The following is a 23,676-nucleotide window of genomic DNA, read 5'->3' as shown; positions in this document are numbered from 1 at the left end:
CATGCCCATGTCCTCCTCCACACTGTCACTGTCACTTGGTTCTTCCGAAGTAGATGAAGTTTGGACATTCTTTAGCTCTGCATTACTGTATTCCAGGTCAAAAGAATATTGTTCCATCCAGCACAAAAATCCATTACTATGGCGAGGAGTATTTCGATGTGGCAGCTCAGATGTCGACTGGCTATGGGCGTTGTGACATGTCACTTCGTCACAGAAGACATGGAAGCACGATGTGACATTGTGTTTCGATGTCTACTGGCATTGTAACATCACTTCCACAATCACTTCCACCGGTGTATGGTGTTAGCGCAGTGTCTCTCAGAAACGGAAATTTTTGTCGAAATTTGTTCTACTTTTTGTCAAAAATCATTTGTACACATTTGGACAAAATGTATAAAAGAAATATCTGATTAAGTCAATATTTATTACTGGGTTTAATTGCGCTTTAACTTTGGCTTGCAAGTATTACATGAGCATGTATGGTGATATGTTAACCTGGCATTTGTATTCACGGCAATCATATAGAACATTTCAGCTTGCATTTATACTTTGCACGAGTCTTCTTCAATGAGGAAAATGTGGTCAGTGAATGATAAATCACTTACTATTTGCATTGTTCCACTTTTCTCTTGACATAATTTTTAACAGAAGAAGTGAAAGCATTGTTGCGAAGAAAAAGGTATATGCGTCAAATTATACCAATTTGTGACGTCCAAACCCTTAACTATATGAGGTTTCATAAATTTATTCAACTAGTGCATGCCCGTACGTGCGGCCGTACGTGCGTGGCCGTACATGCAAAAAAAAAACTTTCAAACCGCGTGCCAGAAACAACCACACAGGCCGTTCCTTCACTCTCGTGTGCCCGTACGTGCGTGGCCGTACGTGCAAAAAAAACTTTCAAACAACCACACAGGCCGTTCCTTCGCTCTCGTAAACGACGACTGGATTGGGGCATTGTGTTTATATATAAATGCGCATAAGAAATCGAGAAATTATGAGAATACAGTAAGTTATCACTATCCGGAAGTAGTGCGTGCCCGTACAGAATGTTCACATGCATTCCACGAATTATCGCTTGCATTGAAGTAACAACTGCTGTGATATTTACACACACACACACACACACACACACACACACACACACACACACACACACACACACACACACACACACACACACACACACACACACACACACACACACACACACACACACACACACACACAATTAAAATCCAAATTAAAATCAAGTTTACCTCCCTATCTTTGCTAGCCATGACATTCGCTGCCATTGATCATTGCCACTCCTACGCCATGGTGAGGCGACAGGGTAGGATTTGTAGGAGACCTGAAAGTGCAGTGTCATTAGGTATTCCATGTTCGAATTGTTTTAGTTTTAAAATAGTTAAAAAAAAGTTTGCAAAGCATACCACCAAATTGAGATGTATTTCGTTGGCATGCATGTTGAGTAGAGCCGAATTCCTTAACACTTCCAAAGGCCACACCGTTTTAACACTTGGAAACAAAAATAAGTTGTGCACTTTTTTGATAAATTATTTTCGGAACAATTTTTCTTCAATAAATAAATAATAATAAAAATTGTCTACATGTACACACCTTATCTCGTTAGCACCTCTTCATAAACAACATTGCTGAGGAAATGGCGCTTCTTCTTTGTTTCTTCATACAGGGCAAGAATGCGGAGGCTACTGGATCTGCCAACGTTTTGATGTCCTCACTGTCCGTAAGTCCGCATATCGCAGTTACGATTATTCGCAATTTAGTTTTAATGGCCAATTATTCAATTAGCGACAACGTATTTTGCCTTTTCGCAATGTCATTGCAAGTAAAAACACAAAGAGAAGAGAAGAGAAGAGAAAAAAAAAATAACGTACGTGAAAAAAAATTCAAACAACCACAGGCCGTTCCTTCGCTCTCGTAAACGACGACTGGATTGGGACATTATGTTTATCTATAAATGCGCATAAGAAATCGAGAAATTATTACAATACAGTGTTATCACTATCTGGAAGTCCGTACGTTGTAACCCGTAATGGGGAACGCGGCTGAGGATCTCTTCCCCAACGGCCACGCCTACGCAGCAACGTGTCCTGTGATTGGTAACTAAATGGTGCATCGGCCACGCCTACGCAGCAATGTGTCCTGTCATTGGTTGGTAAATAAATGGCCATAACTTGGGAAGCACTTGTCCGATTAATATCAAACCTTGAAAAGTCACATCCTCAGGTCCCCAGCAATATAGCTGGCAAGTTTCAATTAGATCGGACCAGTGGTTGTCGAGAAACAGCAGTCTCACACACGCACGCACGCACACACACCTGGAATCATAGATAGATGACAAGCACTACAGAGCGTGGTACTCCAACCCCCACCCCCTCAATCCACCAACCCTCTTCCACACCCACCCCCCCCCCCAAACTCAAACTTTAAAACTATCTGCAAGTGGGTAAAAACAATGCGAGCACAATGCAAAGCAGGAAGGTAGTAAACACCCTCATGCAATGAAAGTGTCGAAGTGCCATGCCTATGTTCATATATACGCATCGTGGATCAGGAGTAAGTTATGAGTCCAGCTAATAAATGTGCACCATTCTTTCAGATGCTCCAGTTGTGCCACTATTGAAGTGCCTCCTGGAGGGGGGGAGCAAGAATTTTGAATTTGTTGAGGGTGCCAGCAGAAACTCACCCACTCTTTGTTAAAAGATACGGTGAAATATTTAACATCCATCAACTAATGCGAGCATTCAGGAACAAAGCTTAATGTCCATACATGGGACTGAAAACTAGCTGATGCACAATCTGCCTGCAAAGCACCAATCAGAGTTTATAGTCAGACCAAGGATCGAACACAGACTACACAGTTTAAAGGTAAGCACACGACCTGTGCACCATTCTGCCGGACAACTCGTGTATCGCTTTCATCAAGAGCTATTTGCTATACAATTTCAGAGAAACTGCTTCTGCTATCTAAACAACAACAAAAAAAACAAACATCATGCCTCCGGCGACTTCGTCAGTGGAGGCATAAAAACTTAACTTCACATGCCTCATTTCATTGCCAATTCAAAAGCAATAAAGTAAACAAAGAGACAGTCTATAACGATGAACAATGCACAAGCTTGATTCATGGATTTTATTACCAACATTTTTTATCGACATGATAAAAATGAATAAATAACTGAAATACCACAATAAAGATATACAGTAAATAGTGGATGCTATGGTGAATTACATACAGTATTACCCTGCTTGTGCAAAAGCACGGTGATTAAACATTGTCTGTTCATACATTACTCATTCCCTCAAGTGTCGCTAATCTCTGGTGGTGTCTGCTGCATAAAAAAGGTACGACGTCAGTGATGTAGTGATTATTTTTAGTTGCAGGTCTAAATTAAATATTCCTGGTTTGGGGTCCTAACACAACAGGTGGTCTAGGGTCGAGGGTCTTGGGCTCTCGGGTTGTCCTTGGAGTCTCTTCTGTATTTTCAGCCATTTCTGACCATAAAATGACTTTTAATCATGGCAACATTTGTGGTGCTTTTCAAGCATAATATAATTTTAAAATCAAAATTTGTTGACCAACATGGATTAATAAGATGTCTTGGAACATGACATGAAAACAAAGAAAACAAGAAAAAGAGCAGAGATTGCAGACACTCGCCAGGACTTGTTTTGCGTGGTGTTTGTGTACTTCTGTGTTGCGTAATTAAAGACATAATTAGAACTTCCACTTTACAACTCCTGGCAGTGATGACTGGATACCAAGATTTCCTGCTTTGATGCGACCCACTTCGATCAGACACCAGAACCTGACCCATGACATTTATTATTCTTCAATTGAATTCAGTGGGATTAAAATAAATTAAATTAAAATCAAATGGAAGACCAAATAGGTACAGTCCTGCATTGCAGTCATCAGAAAGAACCCAATCAAAAAGCAACGATGAGGTCATCAGGAGGAACCTGGATAGGATTCGGGTTTCACCTGCTACTCCTCTACCATCAAACCGATCCAGACGCAGCCAGGAGAGCATTATTCAAAGAAAATAAAATAAAAAATAAAATGAAATAAATCAAAAACAACCCAGATCAACAAAATTAAATAATTCTGGCTGCGAGACCATGTGTCCGATCAGGTTGAAATTTGAAACATATTCCCAATTACTACTATATCATAATTGTAAAGTTTCATGTTGATTGATGAAGCAGTTCAAGAGCAATAATTTTTTTTAAAGATTTTCGCTCAATCCAATATGGCTGCCAGACCATGTGACATCAATTATTCGTGAATACCCTGGTATCTCCAACGTTTGGGGAATATTTGTGTGAAGTTTCCCCTCAATCTGTCCAGCCGTTCTGGAGAAGAAGATTTATATCGGTTTTACGGTAAATCCAATATGGCTACCAAACCATGCGACCTATGATGTCACATGGGTGTATGTTTTGTGCCTCATGGATAGGCGGTCATACGTGTAAGGTTTTGCCTCGATCTGTTCAGCCTTTTCAGAGAAGATTTTTGAAGGTTTATAAAAAAACAATGTGGCTGCTGAATCACATGACCGATGACGTCATCATTTTTTTTTTTTTTTACTGTGGACCAATTTATCCATAGATGTCCCTCACAAATTTTCATACTGATTGAATGTTATGTTTGAAATATGCAATTATGACATCAAAAAAATAGGACCACTGGACCTGTAGCTTATCTGGGCCCTGGCCTAATGCTGTAACCTAAATTTGGTAGAATTCTGACTGATGGGTCTGGAGAAGAAAATTTTTGAAGGAATTTATACGATTTTCACAAATATTGACCAAATCGGCATTTTGACACTACCAGTCCCGTGAACAGCATGGCCTCCGCAATTTAACATGAGGACCCTATTCTTATGTTGAAACCCAAATTTGGTAGCATTCTTACTGGTGGGTCTGGAGAAGAATATTTTTGAAGGAATCTACGAGATTTTCCCCAATATTGGCCGAGCTGGCCATTTTGACACTTCCGGTAACGTGATCTGCACGACTTCGGCAATTTAACATCCCGACCCTGGCCTAATGTTGTAACCCAAATTTGGTAATATTCTGACTGGTAGGTCTGGAGAAGAAGATTTTTGAAAAATTTACTAAGTCAGCCATTTTGATATACTTAAGTTCATGTGACCAGAACAAGATTTGCAATTCCTGTTATCAGTCAGGAGAGGAATGTTGCTGCAAAATTTCATCCAGATCGGCCAAGCGGTTTGGCCGGAGAAGTCAGAAAAGGAGACGGACGGACAGCACATGATGACAATACCTTATGTGGAATGTAAATTCCAGATTAGCTAAAAAAAACAAAACACAAAAACCGAGTAATTCGACTGCGCGCAGTCTCCCGCACAAAGTCTCTCGCACTCCGCTCTCCCACACAAATACTTGAGTATTGACATATTTGACCCTTGACCTTTATCATATCTGGCCCAAAATATAATCAGTTAATTGCCCTGTCTAACTTTACAAGTTTGAGGACCTGAGGGGCTGAGGCTGTCACCATCTCACTGGTGCCAACTGACTAGAAAAGCCGTACTTTACAAGTACCAAGTTTGATGAAATTCTGTCCAATATTTCTTGAGTTCGGGCATAAACAGTAAAATTTCAGAGTTTGACCTTGACCTTTGACCCTTGATCTTTATCACATCTGGCCCAAAATCTCATCACTTAATTGCCCTGTCTTACTTTACCTTTTTACCAAGTTTGACGAAATTCTACAATTTGCTTCTTGAGTTACCGCGTAAACGAAAATCCGGACGGACGGACGGACAACCCAGAAACATAATGCCTCTGGCACCCTTGGTGCGGAGGCATAAAAAAAACACTTATTTCCCATGAAGAGTACTTGCCATGTGCCAAGTTTCAATTTTTCTCCTTGGTGTGGTTTCAGAGATACAGAGGTCCAAAATATTTCCGTTTTTCCAACATGGCTGTCACACCACGTGACATATGATGTCATAAGTATCATTAAACCATTCTATACGATTAGTCGCTCCAATCGTGAAAATTTTGTCTCGATCTGATAAGCGGTTGTGGAGAAAAACACTAAAGTTGTGCGCAGCCAAACAAACAAACACAAACAAGCAGTCATAGACTGGTACTTACGAAATCGTCAACTTGACCTCTCACCTTGTCTAATAAAAGCTGTCTCTAGAGAAGGTAGCGACGCAAACCAGAAGTTTCTACGATGATTCTGTACCAAACCATCAAAAATCGAATGTTTGACCTCATTGTGACCTTGACCTTTGACCGATTTTGACCAAAATCTAATCAGCACTTGCCATCACCCTCCTGAATCACGTGGTGTAATTTGACATTGGTAGCTTCTTCCGTTCTCGAGTTATCGTGCATACAAACAAACAAACACACAAACAGATGACGGAAGTCATCAATATACTTACGAAATCTTTAGATTTCGTAAGTAATAAACAGACCCAAATGCAATACCCTCTCCTCCAGTGAGGGTAATAATGTTTGCTTCATCTTACGTGCCCTTCACTTGACAGCACCATGGGAAATCTTGGCCATTTCTCGGAACTTCCGAGCTGACTTCTACTTGGCAAAGGCTTCTGGTTGGACAACTTTACCTTCAGGACTTGTCGCAATTATAACGAAAGGGGGTGTCGGAGACAGACGATTGGGAAAAGGGAAGTTGTGGATTACTGTCGACTACATTTTGAAGAGGCCTTGTAAGTCATATAATCAAAGATTTTTTTTGTTTTTAATAAAAAAAATTGTCTTAAAAAATGAAAATAAACCAATGTCACCCAGAGGGTGACCCCTATCTTGCCAAAATGTGACCACGTGTGACTTCTTTAAGGTCACACTGAGGTGAACAGAGCTGCTATCCACCAGGAGTGACTCCTTGAGGAATATCTGCCTACGAGAGATTCCGATGAGAATCGTTCTGCAGAGTAACCATGAAAAATATGCGTTTGCCTCATAACGTCACCAAATGACGTCATAATGTCTCAAGCTTGACATATCTAGAAAGCACTCATCGAGGTGTTCAATTTGAGGTACTACATGATATGGTTCCTAAAACTTGAAAATTTGACCTTGGGGTCAAATATGTTTGACCTCAGGCGCTAACCATGAAGGTCAAGGCCAATCGCCACCAAAAATTAATCAGCTGAGCGCCAGACCATGAACTATATTCCCATGAAGCTTGAAGACTATCCGATCAAAATTACTCAAAAAATAAGGATTTCGTCGACTCCCCTGATTTTCGACAAAGTGACCTTGACCTTTTACTTTGACCTTCAAAATTTTGTGCACTGAAAGGGACCTCTGTAGGCCTCTGATATGCAAAGTTACAAAAATTTCCAATGATAACTGTGCTCTGCAGAATTTTTTATACGTGATTACAGACAAACAACCAAAAAAAACAAAAAAAAAAACATACAAGCTGACCAACATATCGTGCAAAAACTTCGTTTTGGCAAGATAATAAAAAAATTCTTCAAAATTGCCGCTCTGGCATGAAAACTTGGCGAGTAAGACGACATGCAACCGGCACCTAAAAAAAACATTCCTGCATGCAATTTAAAGTACTAACACAACGTAGACTGCAAAACCTCCAACTAAAAAGGAACTTTTCACAGAAAATAGTGAGAAAAATGACTATTCTCATGGAAATAGCTAATTAAACGACACTGCGAACAACTTTGTTGTGATGAAAGTATTACACTATTGAGCCAAGCACTGGTGAGCCGAGTGGTACATAGCAGGTAGTATTGTATTTGTCATCTTTGCAAGAAAATCTACAATGGTGAAATTGGGTGACCGCTAACTGTGAACACTTGCTTAATGTATGAAACAACAGCCCAATTTTCCCAAAGCCGGTTGCTCAACACTTCAAGCGACAGGATCGACGAACACTTTTCATTCACCAAGATAGGTTCTCTTGTGCCTTACAACTTATAACGCGTTGTACAATACCTTATGTACAACTTTTCCTCACCGAAACCACGGGTCAGTTCATTTCACCAACCTTAATTCTCCCTTTTCTCTTTTCTTTCTTCCTTCCCTTTTTGTCCCCTGCCCCTCCGCCAAGGTCGGAGATGGGGGACATTAAAATGAGCTCCGTCCGACCAATCATTTGTCCACGTACTTTTTTTGGACGCAATATTTCAAAAACCATCAAACATTTCGCTTTCATGTTGCAGGTATCTATTCCTCATGACATTATCTCAACCTGATTAGATCACGGTTGCGATTGGTTGAATTCTGTTCCCATCGCAACCATCTCGGTAACTTGACTTGTGCACACGACATTTCAAAAACAGTTCAAGATTTAGCTTTCATATTACGCAGATCTATTCCTCATACCACCCAAAAGACAGAGAACCGAAAGTATCAGCTCTTTGTTTCTATCCTTTTAATTACTAATTATATTATCATATATATTTTAATATTGTGTTTTTGTTTTATCAATCTGTAAAGTTGCTTTCAATTATTATTCTTACAACTTCCTTTTTTCACTTCTTGTTTGTTTCCCTCTCATATTCACTTTTCTGGTCCCCTTGACTTTTCAAGCCTGAATCATGACCCTGCATGCCAAAATCAGTCATCATCACCCCCACGTGCTCCCTGAACCACGACTCTGCTCTGAAGAGCGGAACTCTGACTCTCTCAAACTATATCAACCTTCACCCCCATCTCTCTCTTTTGCCTCGCCGAATAGAAGGGTTAGGTCCGAAACATCAGCTTCTCTGTGTTTCCCATGGCAGTTTGCATGTCTCATTCATTCTGTTGATTCAATGCATTCCACTTGTCCACCAAGACACATTGACACAAGCCTTTATGAGCAAGCCTCGTTGTCAATTCTGGTTTGCATTTTGTAGTTCATCATTAACTAATTCTACACTTTCGCCCCTCAAACTGGGGAAGCTGCCTGTCTTGAGCAAGCTGAACAATTGAACGATTTTTATGTCTGCTCGACATGTATTATACAAACAAATAGTTACTTGAGCTGGCCAATTATAGGTGTGTTGGTTTCAACAGAAACTGTGTAATGAGCATGGAGAGATTATCTAAATTCTAAAAGATGCACCAGTGATGGCAGGCAGAGACCCTGAGGGGACCTGGCGGGCAGGAGAGCATCTCAAAATGCAAAGCCCGTTACTTTAATTACAGTTCTTTCACATATTTTATCTACACATATACATATATATTGTTACGGATTTCAGAATCCGAGCGGACGAATGCATACAAACATCCAAGTCCTCAGATAGTTATTTCCCTCAATGCATGTCCAGGATAGACCTACCCCCATGTCTGATGGGATTCTAAATGTGATGCGTGGAGAAGGGTAAAGAATAGATTCTCTCTCTTATGGAAAGCTCCATTTTCTCTTTAAGACACATTCACACACGTGAGATAGCGTTAGCCCAAAGGAGGCTCGACACCCGCCTTTTTCCATCGACGTTGACACCCGTTTCTTTCACCAACGCCGAGACTTGCCTTTTCCCATCGACGCTGACACCCGTTTCTTTCACCGATGCCGAGACCCGCCTTTTTCCATCGACATTGACACCAGTTTCTTTCACCAAAGCCAACGCCCGCCTTTTGCCATCAACATTTGACACCCGGTTCAGCAGCTCTATGGACGCTAACTGGCTTTTTTATATCGGGCTGAACATTGAGGTGATAGTTGTTGTTGACGTTTTATGAGCGCTTCACGTTTTCACTCGGTAATTCTGACAAATGGCTGCTTTTTGCCATTCGTCCAGCACCACAGACATGGCATCGTAAGCCAGGAATAATCGCGGGACGTGCGGGTTGTCACGGCAACAATTCGCAAATGGAGCGGGGTGGATTTGGCTGGAGTCTGCGCCCGCCCAGAGGGGCCGCCTATAAAAAGATGACGAGAAGTCAGTTCTTGGCGGCGGGTCAGTCAACGAGTCAGTTTGTGAGTCAGATGGGGTCAGTGAGTTGGGATCAATCAGACGGCTTTTCCAGTCAGTCGGAGTCCAGTCACGAAGACGACTTTACCAGTCAGTTGGAGTCCAGTCAGTCAGAAGACTTTACCAGTCAGTGAGTCGGTGTCAGACGGCTTTTCCAGTCAGTTGGCACCAGTGAGTTGGTGACAGCCTCAGCCCCTCAGGTCCTCAAAGTTCGTCGCAGCGCCCCAGCGTCTCGCAGCGCCCCAGCGTCTTGCAGCTCCTCAGCACTTCACAGTGCCTAACAGCTCCTCAGCACCTCAGCACCTCACAGCTCCTCAGCACTTCACAGTTCCTCAGCGCTTCACAGCCCCTCATAGCTCCTCAGCACCTCACAGCTCCTCAGAGCCCCTCAGCTCAGTGCTTCACAGTGCCTCACAGCTCCTCAGCGCTTCAGTGCCTCACAGTTCCTCACAGCTCCTCAGCACCTCACAGCTGTCTGTTGGTTGTGGCTTCTTGTGGCTCTCGGACCGTTTATGCTCCTTCTGCTCGAGACCTTCTCTTGGCGCACCTGATTCTTGGCGTCCTTGATTTCTGGGCGCTGGCAACGGACAAGGCACGCTCACACATTTCAAGATGATTTTATTTGATGTAAGACTTCTATTTGGTGAGCGAGACAATTTATCTCCTCCCCCCCCCACCCCCAACGATCTGCAGGGTACCCTTATCTGTGTTTAATTGTTAAGTAAGGCATAGAGATAAGCATCTGCTCTTTGTCTCTTTTTCTATCAGTGCCTGATTAATTAATAATTATTTAATTGCTTGCGATCATTTTGATTGATTTGGCCTAATTAATTCTATATTTGCTTACGATTATTTGATTGATTAGAATTTACTAATTTTTACCACACGGAAATAATGTTCTTTTTGTCTATTTATTTTCTTATTAATAAATTGCTTTGTTGACATTCCAACCTGTCCGTGCTTGTCCTTTCCTTCCATTAATCCAGCATTGTCAGAACCTAGATAGACTGGGAGGTAATTCCCACACAAATTGACCAATAATAATCGACACGCACCAGCGGTTAAACGCTCGGCCGCCCTAATTAAGATCTAATCAAGATAAGATTGGTGCTTTGCCGAGGGCATTCGCCCCGTTCAGGAAACCACGTGACCTCCAGTTAAACTGGCATTATTAGACGGTGGACACTGGAACTCGTGGTTAACCAAGAGGCGTTCGTGGTTCTAAAGCAACCCACCGTACCACAGAGTTAATTGTGAGCGGTGGCCCCAGGTCCGGCTCTTCCAAGGACATCCGGGGATTAAACCCCCTCATAATACACTGGGTATCCGTGGCCGTAACTATATATATATATATATATATATATATATATATATATATATATATATATATATATATATATATATATATATATATATATATACACACACAATTCCAATGATATTTAAGGTACCAATAAGTTGTCTTCTGTAAAGCCCACAAAGTCCTCGTCTTCTGTATGGCTGTGAAACAACTGAAGCAGCTGAGTCGGCAAGTGTGGGGTGTGATCAGTTACCAAGTTTCTTGTGGAGCGCTCGCCAAGTGGCTTAAGCACTCAAGCAAGCACTCCACTTGAAAGCGTTGAATAGTAACGGCTGGCTTGGCAAACACGAGCTAGCTGCTTTGTAATTGAACACACCCAAGGTTTGTCACAATCCATGTCGTCATCACTCTCATCCTTTTCTTCTCCAGAAATCAGCCCACTTTCTCATCAACTTTCAGTTTGAATTCAGCCGTGAAACTCACATTTTCTCTTACTTGCACTGAGAGCAAACAATGTATGGCAGGGACTTGTAATGGTATGGACAATTTTGTGGATTGATATAAAATTCAACAGCATGTTGGGTATTTCTACATTTATAATGGATGAGCAGCGTAGTTTCCGTTTGCGTCAGTGTCGGAAACCACGCTGGTTTTCAAACACATCGATAAAGTAACCTTTGATTACAACAACCCTTTCTCAATATATTCATTTTCATGTCAATTGGTTATTTTCCACAGTTGTATTCGAAGAGAGACGTTTATTGGTCCTTGACAAAGACCTGTCGGCTGCTAGAAATATTCAGATTACATATGTCCCGGTAATGTGGAGAAAAAAGCTGGGGTGTGTTTAGTTACCAAGCAGCTAGCTCGCACTTGCCAAGCCAGCCGTTCCTTTTCAACGGTTTTGAATGGCATGCTTGCTTGAATGCTTAGGCCACTTAGCGAGTACACTACAACAAGCTTCGGAACTGAACACACCCCAGGCATGAGGGGTATATACCTGTGTGCGGGTTATACGTGCCTTCCTCGAGCACATATTGCCCCAGGTGCGGGATATACCGAGGGGGCAGGTTATTTGCATGAAAATATGATATATTAGGGTGATTATTTCATCATTAAGCATCGATTTTACACCTAAAAGATGAGGAAATAAATTGATCGACACACAAGAAGGGATCTACATTTATCCTTATTTACATTTCCTGCAGTGAACGTGGTAATTTTGAAAGAATGTAAATTAATGTGATTATCAATCCAAGCAAATTCCATTTTTGGTCTGATGTAAAACTATTTTTTGGCACAGTTAGCTTGGACAGAACCTCAACCCTATTTGAAGAAAATATTTGTGCCAATGACAATGTCCAAGAGCTTAAATTTGCAGATTTTGTGATCATGTAAAGATGCTGTAAAGCGTACCACAAAATTGCGGATATTTAACAGGTGGCAACTCAATTCAATGTTGCACTGTGAAATTTCAGAAAATTCAAAAGATAAATAAATAAATTAAAAAATAAATAAAAAGTCCTCAATTTACAAATTCAAGTTGCATGGAAAGTTGTGCGTGTCGTTTTTTTTTTTGGAATATAAAGAAATCTCAAAGGGTGGAGTACTGTTAACGCTGCAAAACGTGCACAAACAGCAGCACTGTCTTCTGGAAATGTGATCACAAACTTTTGCTGCCAGAAATTAAGCCAAATGAAGGACATTCCCAGTAATAACTACAATGTGATTAGGAAAAACTGCACAGAAAGAAAAAGAAAACCAGCTGCATTTTAAAGTGAAATAGGAAAGAAGAAAAAAAAAAATCACATCAAAGTGATGACTGCCAGTGACATGTCTAAATCAAAGAAAGAGCACACACACACACACGTCGCACTAGACTCTCCCTTTTATAATTGGAAGATCCAAGCCAACTGTATCAATATACACTCAGCGCTGAAGCATGTAGAGTATCATGCAAAGAGAGATTGACACTGCTGAATGGGTACAAACCTTGAATTGGAGAAGAACAAACCAGCGGGTACAGACCTATAACATAGTTTAAGCTCCCCAACCAACAATTTAAACCAGTTTAAACCATGATTCTCGATGCCACAACAAGTTAATATTTGCAGTCAGTCCAAATTCATTACAAAACAATGCAATTTTGGTTTTAAGTCATAGTAGCACAAACATCAATGGAAAATGCATTTCACTGTATGCCGTGCCAAGCTTTCAAAGTTTGCTCATGTCAATAGCACATACCTTCCATGTTAGAAGTCAAAGGTGTGACATCGGAACGTTTTTGAGGGGTTGGGGAGAGCAACACCTGTTCATGTATAAATAATTCAAACAAGAACAACAAGGACATCAATGCCTTACCGATTCAATAGGCTTGTCTAGAGATGCTTGCTCGAAGTCCAAATGTCCTTCTTCATATTGGTCAAAGATACTGCCCTGCAAAGGTAATAATATACAAACATAAATAAACAAAACACCCCTGCAGGGGAAACCCTGGGAGACGAGTAACAAAAAAAGATGGATTAACAGATAAGAAAACGAGGGTATTAAAACGTACAAGGAATCAGGCAAAAGGAGGGTGACATGGGTCAAGACCCAAAGGATGTGGATCAACGACAGGAGTGAGGGGGAAAAGTGGGTCAACGACAGGAGGGAGGGAGGGGGAAAGTGGGTCAATGATGGGGGAGTGGAGAGAGGGCTTTGATCAACGATGGGGTGGAGAGGGCCGAGATCATCGAGGAGATGGGAGGGCTGAGATCAAGGGGGCTGAGATCAACAAGGGGGGTTGAGGGCTTGGATCAATGATGGGGGGTGCAGGCTTGGATCAACGATGGTGGGGGGATGAGGGCTTGGATCAATGATGGGGGGAGAGAGGGCATGGATCAACGATTGTAGGGGGGAGGTGACGGCTTGGATCAACGATGGAGGGGGAGAGAGCTTGCATCAAAGATGGAGCGGGGAGAGAGCTTGCATCAACGATGGAGGGGGTGGAGAGGGCTTGGATCAGCAATGGGGGGGGAAGGGGGGCGCCCGTCAATGACGGGGAAAGGGAGGAGGGGTACGCCGGTCAACGACGGGGGACGAAGGGGACGCCGGTCAACAACGGGGGAGGGTGGGGGAGGAAGGGAAAAGGGAAACCTGTCAACGAAGGGAGGGGAAGGAAGGGGACGCTGGTCAAAGATTGGGGGGAGGTAGGGGACGCCGGTTAACGACAGGAGAATGCTGGTCAACGACGTGGGGGAGGGGATGAAAGGGACGCCGGTCAACGACAGGGGGACGAAGGGGATGTCGGTCAACGACGGGGGACGAAGGGGACGCTGGTCAATGACGGGGAGGTGAAGGTCAACGACGGGGGACGAAGGGAATGCCGGTCAACGACGGGGGGGATGAAGGGGACGCCGGTCAACAACGGGGGAGGAAGGGAAAATGGGAAACCTGTTAACGAAGGGAGGGGGAAGGAAGGGGACGCTGGTCAAACATTGGGGGGGGGGGAGGTAGGGGATGCCGGTTAACGACGGGGGACGAAGCGGATGCCGGTCAACGAAGGGGGGACAAAGGGGACGCCCGTCAACGACGTGGGGATGAAGGGGACGCTGGTCAACGACGGGGGGGGGGGTGGGAGGAAGGGGAAACCTGTCAATGCCGGTTAACAACAGGGGGATGAAGGGGATGCCGGTCGATAACGGGGAGACGACATGGACGCCTGTCAATGACAGGGGGACGAAGGGAACGCCGGTCAACGATGGGGGGACGAAGGGGACGCCGGTCAACGATGGGAGGGACGAAGGGGACACCAGTCAACGACGGGGGGACAAAGGGAACGACGGGGGGACAAAGGGGACGCCGGTCAACGACGGGGGGACGAAGGGGACGCCGGTCAACGACGGGGGGGGGCGAAGGGGACGCCGGTCAACGACGGGGGGACGAAGGGGACGCCGGTCAACGACGGGGGGACGAAGGGGACGCCGGTCAACGACGGGGGACGAAGGGGACGCCGGTCAACGACGGGGGGACGAAGGGGACGCCGGTCAACGACGGGGGACGAAGGGGACGCCGGTCAACGACGGGGGGACGAAGGGGACGCCGGTCAACGACGGGGGGGACGAAGGGGACGCCGGTCAATGACGGGGGGACGAAGGGGACGCCGGTCAACGACGGGGGACGAAGGGGACGCCGGTCAACGATGGGGGACGAACGGGACGCTGGTCAACGACGGGGGACGCCGGTCAACGACGGGGGGGACGAAGGGGACGCCGGTCAATGACGGGGGACGCCGGTCAACGACGGGGGGACGAAGGGGACGCCGGTCAACGACGGGGGGATGAAGGGGACGCCGGTCAACGATGGGGGACGAACTGGATGCTGGTCAACGACGGGGGACGCCGGTCAACGACGTGGGGACGAAGGGGACGCCGGTCAACGACGGGGGACGAAGGGGACGCCGTAAAACGACGGGGGGACGAAGGGGATGCCGGTCAACGACGAGGGGGGACGAAGGGGATGCCGGTCAATGACGAGGGGGGACGAATGGGATGCCGGTCAACGACGAGGGGGGACGAAGGGGATGCCGGTCAACGACGAGGGGGGGACGAATGGGATGCTGTTCCACGACGGGGAAGGGTGGGGGGAGGAAGGGAAAAGGGGAAACCTGTCAACAAAAGGAGGGGGAAAGAAGGGGACGCTGGTCAAAGATTGTTGGGGGGGGGAGAAGGAGGTAGGGGATGCCGGTCAACGGGAGGGGGAGGGAGGGAGGAAGGGTACGCCAGTCACCGACTGGGGGGGAGAGGGGAAGATGGGGAAAGAGGAAACCTGTCAACGAAGGGTGGGGGGGGGTAGGAAGGGGATGCCGGTCAACGAAGGGGGTTGGGGGGAAATAAAACTCAATGGCCAGGTGAAAATGAATGTGGTTGAGTGTGCGGGAACCCCAAATGCACTCACAAGAAGAGCGTAAGCGAGGGGTGGGGTAAGTGTGGGTGGGAGAAACGTATATTTATTTTTAATCCACAGTTAAAACCTTCACATTCATGAACCTATAAACAACACGTGAAGGAATCAAAGATTTAAGACGGTCGGTAATTAAATTAAAAAAAAACATCGGCGAGGGCCTTTCTGGACTATCCGTCCTTCAGGCAGACAAAACGATGAAACACATCACGGCCATTGCCTCAAAAGCAGCCTCAACAAAATGGGAGGATATATCGTTTATTCCTCATTGTGGAATAATCTCAGCGCCGAGCTTTAGACGCGTTCACTCGCCTGAAAGTCGCGATCTTCGTTGAACCTTGAGAATTTGTCCGCCATTTCGGCAGACACATAATAACGTGTGACGTCACGACGCCACAGCGTATGGAGTGACGTCACTGAATATGTTACAGACGCACGACGTTCATTTCCGTCTTCACGTGGTTGCCTGACAATCAACTATGCAAAGGATGATGCAGCCCCTCACACTGAATACTTAATTACTCAGTAACATACAGAAATAAGAGAAAATAATCGATGAAAAAAAAAAAGTCCAAACACTGATCCGAAGCTGAAGCGAAAACGTCACACAAGCCTTGATGTCCGCACTCCCCTTCAATGCTGCAGTCGGAATTGCAAGACGAGAGGGAGTAAAAGTGACCCTCAGGTAATCCCGCAAAATGAGATGAAATTCCACTCAGGGACCGAATTATTCATGTGGTGCAATCTGCAAATATTCGAGAATATTTAATTCAGTTACCAAGCAGCTTGGTAGCGCTTGCCAAGCCATCTGTTCCCTATTAACGGTTTCGGATGGAGTGATTACTTGAGTGCTTAAGACGCTTGGCGAGCGCTCCACAACAAACTTGGTGACTCAACACACCCAGAGTCAACTGGACCTCGAGGACCATCAAGCGAAGACCTGGATTGTGGTCGTATGGCAGCTTAGCTGCCGGGGTAGCTATCATTTCTTGAAGCGCGACTGTGTCGCTGATGCAGTGCCCCTCTACCAGTACACACACACACACACACACACACACACACACACACACACACACACACACACACACACACACACACACACACACACACACACACACACACACACACACACTGGAACTGGTACTCATTTTGCCGACCTCGGAAGGATGACAGGCTGAGTCAACCCCCTAGTGTATTAATTCAGCGGCCGACGGGGCTTGAACTCAGGACCCTAGGATCCCAAGCCGCCACCCTAACCACTTCAGGACCATAGGATCCCAATCCGCCACCCTAACCACTTCAGGACCCTAACCACTTCAGGACCCTAGTATCCCAAGCCGCCACCCCAACCACTTCAGGACCCTAGGATCCCAAGCCACCACCCTAACCACTTCAGGAACCTGGGATCCCAAGCCCCCACCATAACCACTTCAGGAACCTAGGATTCCAAGCCACCACCCTAACCACTTCAGCACCCTAGGATCCCAAGCCACCACCCTAACCACTTCAGGAACCTAGGATCCCAAGCCGCCACCCCAACCACTTCAGGAACCTAGGATCCCAAGCCACCACCCTAACCACTTCAAGACCCTAGGATCCCAAGCCGCCACCCTAACCACTTCAGGACCATAGGATCCCAAGCCACCACCCTAACCACTTCAGGACCCTTGGATCCCAAGCCGCCACCCCAACCACTTCAGGACCCTAGGATCCCAAGCCGCCACCCTAACCACTTCAGGACCCTTGGATCCCAAGCTGCCACCCCAACCACTTCAGGACCCTAGGATCCCAAGCCGCCACCCTAACCACTTCAGGACCCTACGATCCCAAGCCGCCACCCTAACCACTTCAGGACCCTAGGATCCCAAGCTGCCAACCCAACCCCATCAGGACCCTAGGATCCCAAGCTGCCACCCTAACCACTTCATGACCCCACGAACCCAAGCCGCCACCCTAACCACTTCAGGACCCTAGGATCCCAAGCCGCCACCCCAACCACTTCAGGACCCTAGGATCCCAAGCCGCCACCCCAACCACTTCAGGACCCTAGGATCCCAAGCCGCCACCCTAACCACTTCAGGAACCTAGGATCCCAAGCTGCCACCATAACCACTTCAGGAACCTTGATCCCAAGCCGCCACCCTAACCACTTCAGCACCCTAGGATTCCAAGCCACCACCCGAACCACTTCAGGAACCTAGGATCCGAAGCCGCCACCCTAACAAAGTCTCGAAGAAATGTTACGGCGCACACTTTGGTTCAATGCTGTGAAACGTATGAGACCAAGTGCAATTCATATAAATTAAACCACATTAGATATGACCATTGAACACAACATGAACAAAGTAGACCTTGTGTGGCTTTTTCTTTGCATGGACTTCAAGGAGGCTGAGACGATTATGGATATATACTACAAAAGCAGACAAATCATGACATCATGGACAACATTTAACAATGACATGTGACGTCATAACTTTCATAATGGCAATATTGTTGGGTATTGCCAAATAATTAATTCCATTCCCATGGAACTACCAACAGTGTACACATTGCTTACAAGGTCAATAGAAATGCCAGTTGTGACAAGATGTCATTGTGGTAATGGACCTTGCAAGCTATGCTAAAGCACTAAAAATAAGTTCTCAACACAAAGAGGAATTTCAAGGAATTGTGCTTCAACCTCATGCATTCCACACAGCTCCTAACTTTCTTCATGTCCTTGGCAAATGCTTTGAAGATGCAGTTCTGAGGGACAGATTTACATAATCCAGTCTTATTGTTGTGGGCTCTGTTGTTGATGTGCTCAATGGAAAACATCACAACAGTGCAGTGAGAGATCACTAAATCATCATGGAGGCTATGCGGTGACTGCAGTGGGAAGCATTCTGTGTGTGGATGGAAGGACAACCAGAAAACACACAAGACCAAAGAGAACATCAAAAACACAATTAAAATGGTATCCAAAATACAACATGATCCACAGATATCAGGCCACAATATATATATATATATATATATATATATATATATATATACATACATATGCATATATATATATATATACATATATATGTATATACATATATATGTATATACATATATATGTATATAAATATATATATGTATATATATGTATATATATATATATATGTAAATATATATATATATATATATAAATATACATATGCATATATATATATATTTATATACATAGACATACGTATATGTATACACCTCCGGTCAAAAGTTTTGGAACACCTCCATTATTCTAGTTTTTACTGAAATTTAAGCAGTTTAATGTTTCAATGCACTCTGAAATTAAAGGCCCGGTCACACCTTGATGTTTTAGCCAGCGATGGCAACGTATTAAAATGTATGTAAAACGCTGGCTTACGTTGAACTTTTGATGTTTTTTTTTTTAAAGATTCGGACGTATTCATAGCGACTTGGTCTTATGTATAACGCATTGGTAACGGACACAGAACGTTTCGTTGTGTTATAGATAACTTATACCAACGAATGCTGAACCTGTTGTTGGCCTACACAACCAATGCCCAACGATAGTCTAACTTGGGCATAGCGCGTTGCACGCATCGCCGACGATGTCGTGACGTCGCCTATTAAAAGGCTGACGCACAACGATTCGAATCATAACTGCCGTAGAAATGGAAGTGACAACATCGCGGTCACACCTTGGCGATCTTGCCAGCGTATGCCGACCTAAGAAAATTGTGTCTAAAACGTTGGGGCACGTCAAATACGGTATGAGTAAGTTTGGTATACGTGAGTAGAATGCTAAAGTACGCTATCATACGTCGTAGTAAGTAGAGTACGTCAAGAAATTTTAAACATGTTCAAAATTTTACGACGTACTCGGCGTATGACACACGTACCGCATGCGATGGGGATAGGTTTTACACACGTACACAAATGCTACTTATAAGCTACTCATAAGTCGAAACACGTCACGGTAATGTCTTTTTTACGCGAAACTTATTTCTAACTTATGTTTGACGTGCTTTGAACCAATTCTTTACGTACTCCCAACACACATCGACGTATGTAGACGTATTCCAATGGCGTCATCCGGTCGACAAAAAAATAAATGAACGTGTTTCTAACTTACAACTGCCATATAAAGATGTGTTCCCAGCGGTTTTGGGAATTGGTATATAAAAATGCTGCTCATAAAAGGGGAACCCAACAGTGTTTTCGAGTCCTTTTTGAGTCGATGTCCATGTCAGCAGTAACAGTATCAGTATCAGTATTAGTATTAGTATTAGTAGCAGTTTGTTCATGTTGGCAGTAGTCAGTGAGTGTGAGGGGGAGGGTGTGGGTTATGATGGATCGTCCTTGCGTCCGCGTGTCCACGGGTAGGAGACATCTTTGCACCATTGTTCGAAGTTCTTCGCGGCTAATTTTTTACGGGGCTTTTTCAACAATGAGCTATAGCTTGTTTTTACGATTTAAGTCTATTCATAACGGGTTGGCCAAATGCACAATGAAATAATAATGTGCATAGAGCGCTTTGATTACTTATAGATACGATATACCAACGAATAATTATCGTGAAGCCGGCGTTCACAAACTATGCCCAACGATAGCCTAACTTATCCATATCGTGCGGCAGTTTATTTTTGCCGGTGACGTGGGGTTTGCTATTCATAGGCTGCCACTCATCGATTTAAATGGTTGCATCTCCACTATTGAAAGTAGACGCTTGCGCTCAAAAATTAGATTTTTTTACACTCAACAACTTTTAAACGGTACCACTCAGCTATTTTCATTGTTTACAATGAACGATTTAAATTTCTGTCACTCGCCTTTGTTTTTTGATGCTGGGGTTTTGAAATTTGAAGCGTTTCTTCTGAACGTGTTAAAACGCTCAAACTCGACGATTTTAAATAGACGCTGCCGATGGACCATTGGAATCATAGCCAAGCTAGACATCGAAGTGTGAACATCCTCGTCATGCCGAAGAAAAGTTAGAAGAATGCTGCCAATAAGTGTCCTGGCCATGGCCGTGGACGCTGACGCAAGGACGATCCATTATACCGACGTCTTTCAGCCTATTAATTAACTTAAAAGTAACGTCTGTCGATGTGTGGCAACGATCGCGTAACGTGCCAACAACATGTTAATCATAGGTTAGAAATAAGTTTCGGGTACGCTAAACATTACCTCGGCGTGTCTCAACTTATAAGTAGCATGTGTTGACGTCTGTCAACGATTGCAGACCGTGCATACAACTTGTGGCCAGCGTAGCGGAACGTGTGAGTCATACACCGGCATACGTCGTGAAATTTCAAGCGTGAAAAAATTTGAGGACAACCAAAAAGTACAACGTTTAAAGCCAACGTACAACGACGTATGGCAGTGTTTTTCAGCGTGCTCTCAATGTAATCAAAACTTACCCATAATGTATTCAACGTGTGCCAGCTTTTAGAAAAAAAATTCAAAAATCGGCATACGTTGGCTAAAACGTCAAGGTGTGACCGAGCCTTAAAGCATAGAACAAATAAACAATTGCAGATAAAAAAGAAATCATGGAATAGTTTTGTTGAACAAAATTTAATCTACATTTTTGACTCATCAAAGTAGCCACCTTTTGTTGATATAACAGCCGAACATACTCGTGACATTCTTTCTCTAATGGAAATCAAATATTGTTTGGAAAGTCCTTCCCAACACTGTTGCAGAAGTTCCCACAAATGTGTTGCTCTTGTAGGTTGCTTTGCTTTCACCATTCTGTCCAGTTCATCCCAAACCAGCTCGATGGGGTTTAAGTCTGGAGACTGTGCCGGCCATTCCATGATTTGAAGCCTACCGTCTTGTTCTTTCCTTCTGAGGTAGTTCTGACATAGCCTGGAGGTATGTTTTGGGTCGTTATCTTGCTGTCGGATGAACCCCTGACCAACTAGGCATAGACCAGAGGGTATTGCATGGCACTGCAAAATGCTGTGGTCGCTCTTTTGGTTCAGAGTGCCAGTCACTCTGTGCACGTCGCTGACTCTGGATCCAGCAAAAGAGCCCCAGATCATCATGCTTCCTCCTCCATCTTTGGCACTTGGTGTCACACACTGAGGAACTATCCTTTCGCCTACAAAATCCCTGCGTGATGAACCGAAGATTTCAACTTTTGATTAATCGGTCCACAAGACCTTCTTCCAGTTTTCAGGAGTCTACTGGCGGTGCTTCATGTGCCAGGCAAGCCTCTTTTTCTTATTTTGCCATCTTAGCAATGGCTTTCTTACTGCCACTCGACCTGTCAAACCTGCAGCTCAAAGTCTTCTCTTCACAGTTGAAACTGAGACTTCCTTACTTCGACCAGTGTTAAGCTGTGCTTGAAGCTGCTGTCCTGTGAGCCGCCGATCACGCAAGCTGTTGACTCTCCAAAACTTGTCTTCTGATTGTGTTGTGGCTTTGGGTCTGCCAGACCTCTTCCTGTCAGAGTTTCCTCCAGTTTCCAAGTGCCTCTTGATGGTGTAGGAAACTGTACTCACTGACACCTTGGCCTCTTTGCAATTTATCTGAAGGAAAGACTAGACACACTTTTAAGAGTTATAATGGTCTGTCTGTCTTCCTTTGTTAATTGTCTTTTTCTCACCATAATGATTGCAATATACTACTTCCTGCAGTGAAATATTGTCCAAATAATGCTTCAGAGGGTGTAGCAACACAGTCTGTTCCAACACTGCTTTTATACAGACACAGGGTTTGTAACTCATCAACAAAAGTTGGGACACCTGCAGGAATTGTTTGCATCAACTTTCAAGGCTTAATTGACTTCTTTGCTGCACAACAGCTGCAGTTGCTAACTCATTACTTGTTCCCTGAAAAGGGCCTTTTTTAACAACTCTGAAATTTACATTATTTTTCAGTTTTTGGTCACCTAAACTTCTTTTTTTTAACCTCTGGCAGTTTTCTGCTTAACTTTTTACCATTTCAGGTTATTCGCTGGACTTGAACTGCTTAAATTTCAGTAAGAACTGGAAAAATGTTCTAGTTCTAAAACTTTTGACCGGTGGTGTATATATTTCAAACCACTGATTGATTGACTGACTGACTGATATTAAAGATCAGGATCTTCTGGGTGAAATTGAAATCTGAACTTTTTTTTCTTGTTGATGGACATCAAAGCCGCTACACTGGAAAAATCACAGAATCGTTACACAACATGCATATATGAAAATATAAATAAATGAAAAAAAATAAATGAAAAAAAACAAATGAAAAAAATGCAGGTGAGTGACCCAAGACAATGGAGAAGCATGGTAATTTCATGTGTCGACAGACATTGAAGCCGATATACCGGGAAATATCACAGAATCGTCAAACAGCATTCATATTTGAAAATATAAATAAATGAAAAAAAAGATGAAAAAAATGCAGGTGAGTGACCCAAGACAATGGAGAAGCATGGTAATTTCGTGTGTCGACAGACATTGAAGCCAATATACTGGGAAATATCACAGA

At 44.1% G+C, this 23,676-nt stretch overlaps 1 protein-coding gene across 5 annotated transcripts in view; it reads right to left on the bottom strand.

Annotated features, from left to right (window-relative positions):
* The window catches only part of GPATCH8 (G-patch domain containing 8), a 168,848-nt gene extending 152,181 nt beyond the window's left edge, over positions 1 to 16,667 (bottom strand). For 2 of the 5 annotated variants that reach the window (XM_085870937.1, XM_085870941.1), the window contains exons 1-2: positions 16,513 to 16,667; positions 13,618 to 13,692 (exon numbers count right to left, since the gene is read on the bottom strand). In XM_085870937.1, the coding sequence (XP_085727063.1) occupies positions 13,618 to 13,692; positions 16,513 to 16,557 (120 nt within the window). In that variant the 5' untranslated portion in view covers positions 16,558 to 16,667. The remainder of the gene's footprint in view (positions 1 to 13,617; positions 13,693 to 16,512) is intronic. The other 3 variants (XM_085870939.1, XM_085870943.1, XM_085870942.1) reach the window with 2 other exon arrangements.
* Between the last annotated feature and the right edge of the window lie 7,009 nt (positions 16,668 to 23,676).

Source organism: Eptatretus burgeri, chromosome 2 (assembly GCF_056783735.1).
Source record: "Eptatretus burgeri isolate ZD-2024b chromosome 2, Ebu_testis_v1, whole genome shotgun sequence".
NCBI lineage: Eukaryota > Metazoa > Chordata > Myxini > Myxiniformes > Myxinidae > Eptatretus > Eptatretus burgeri.
This window is presented reverse-complemented; position numbering and strand designations above follow the sequence as displayed.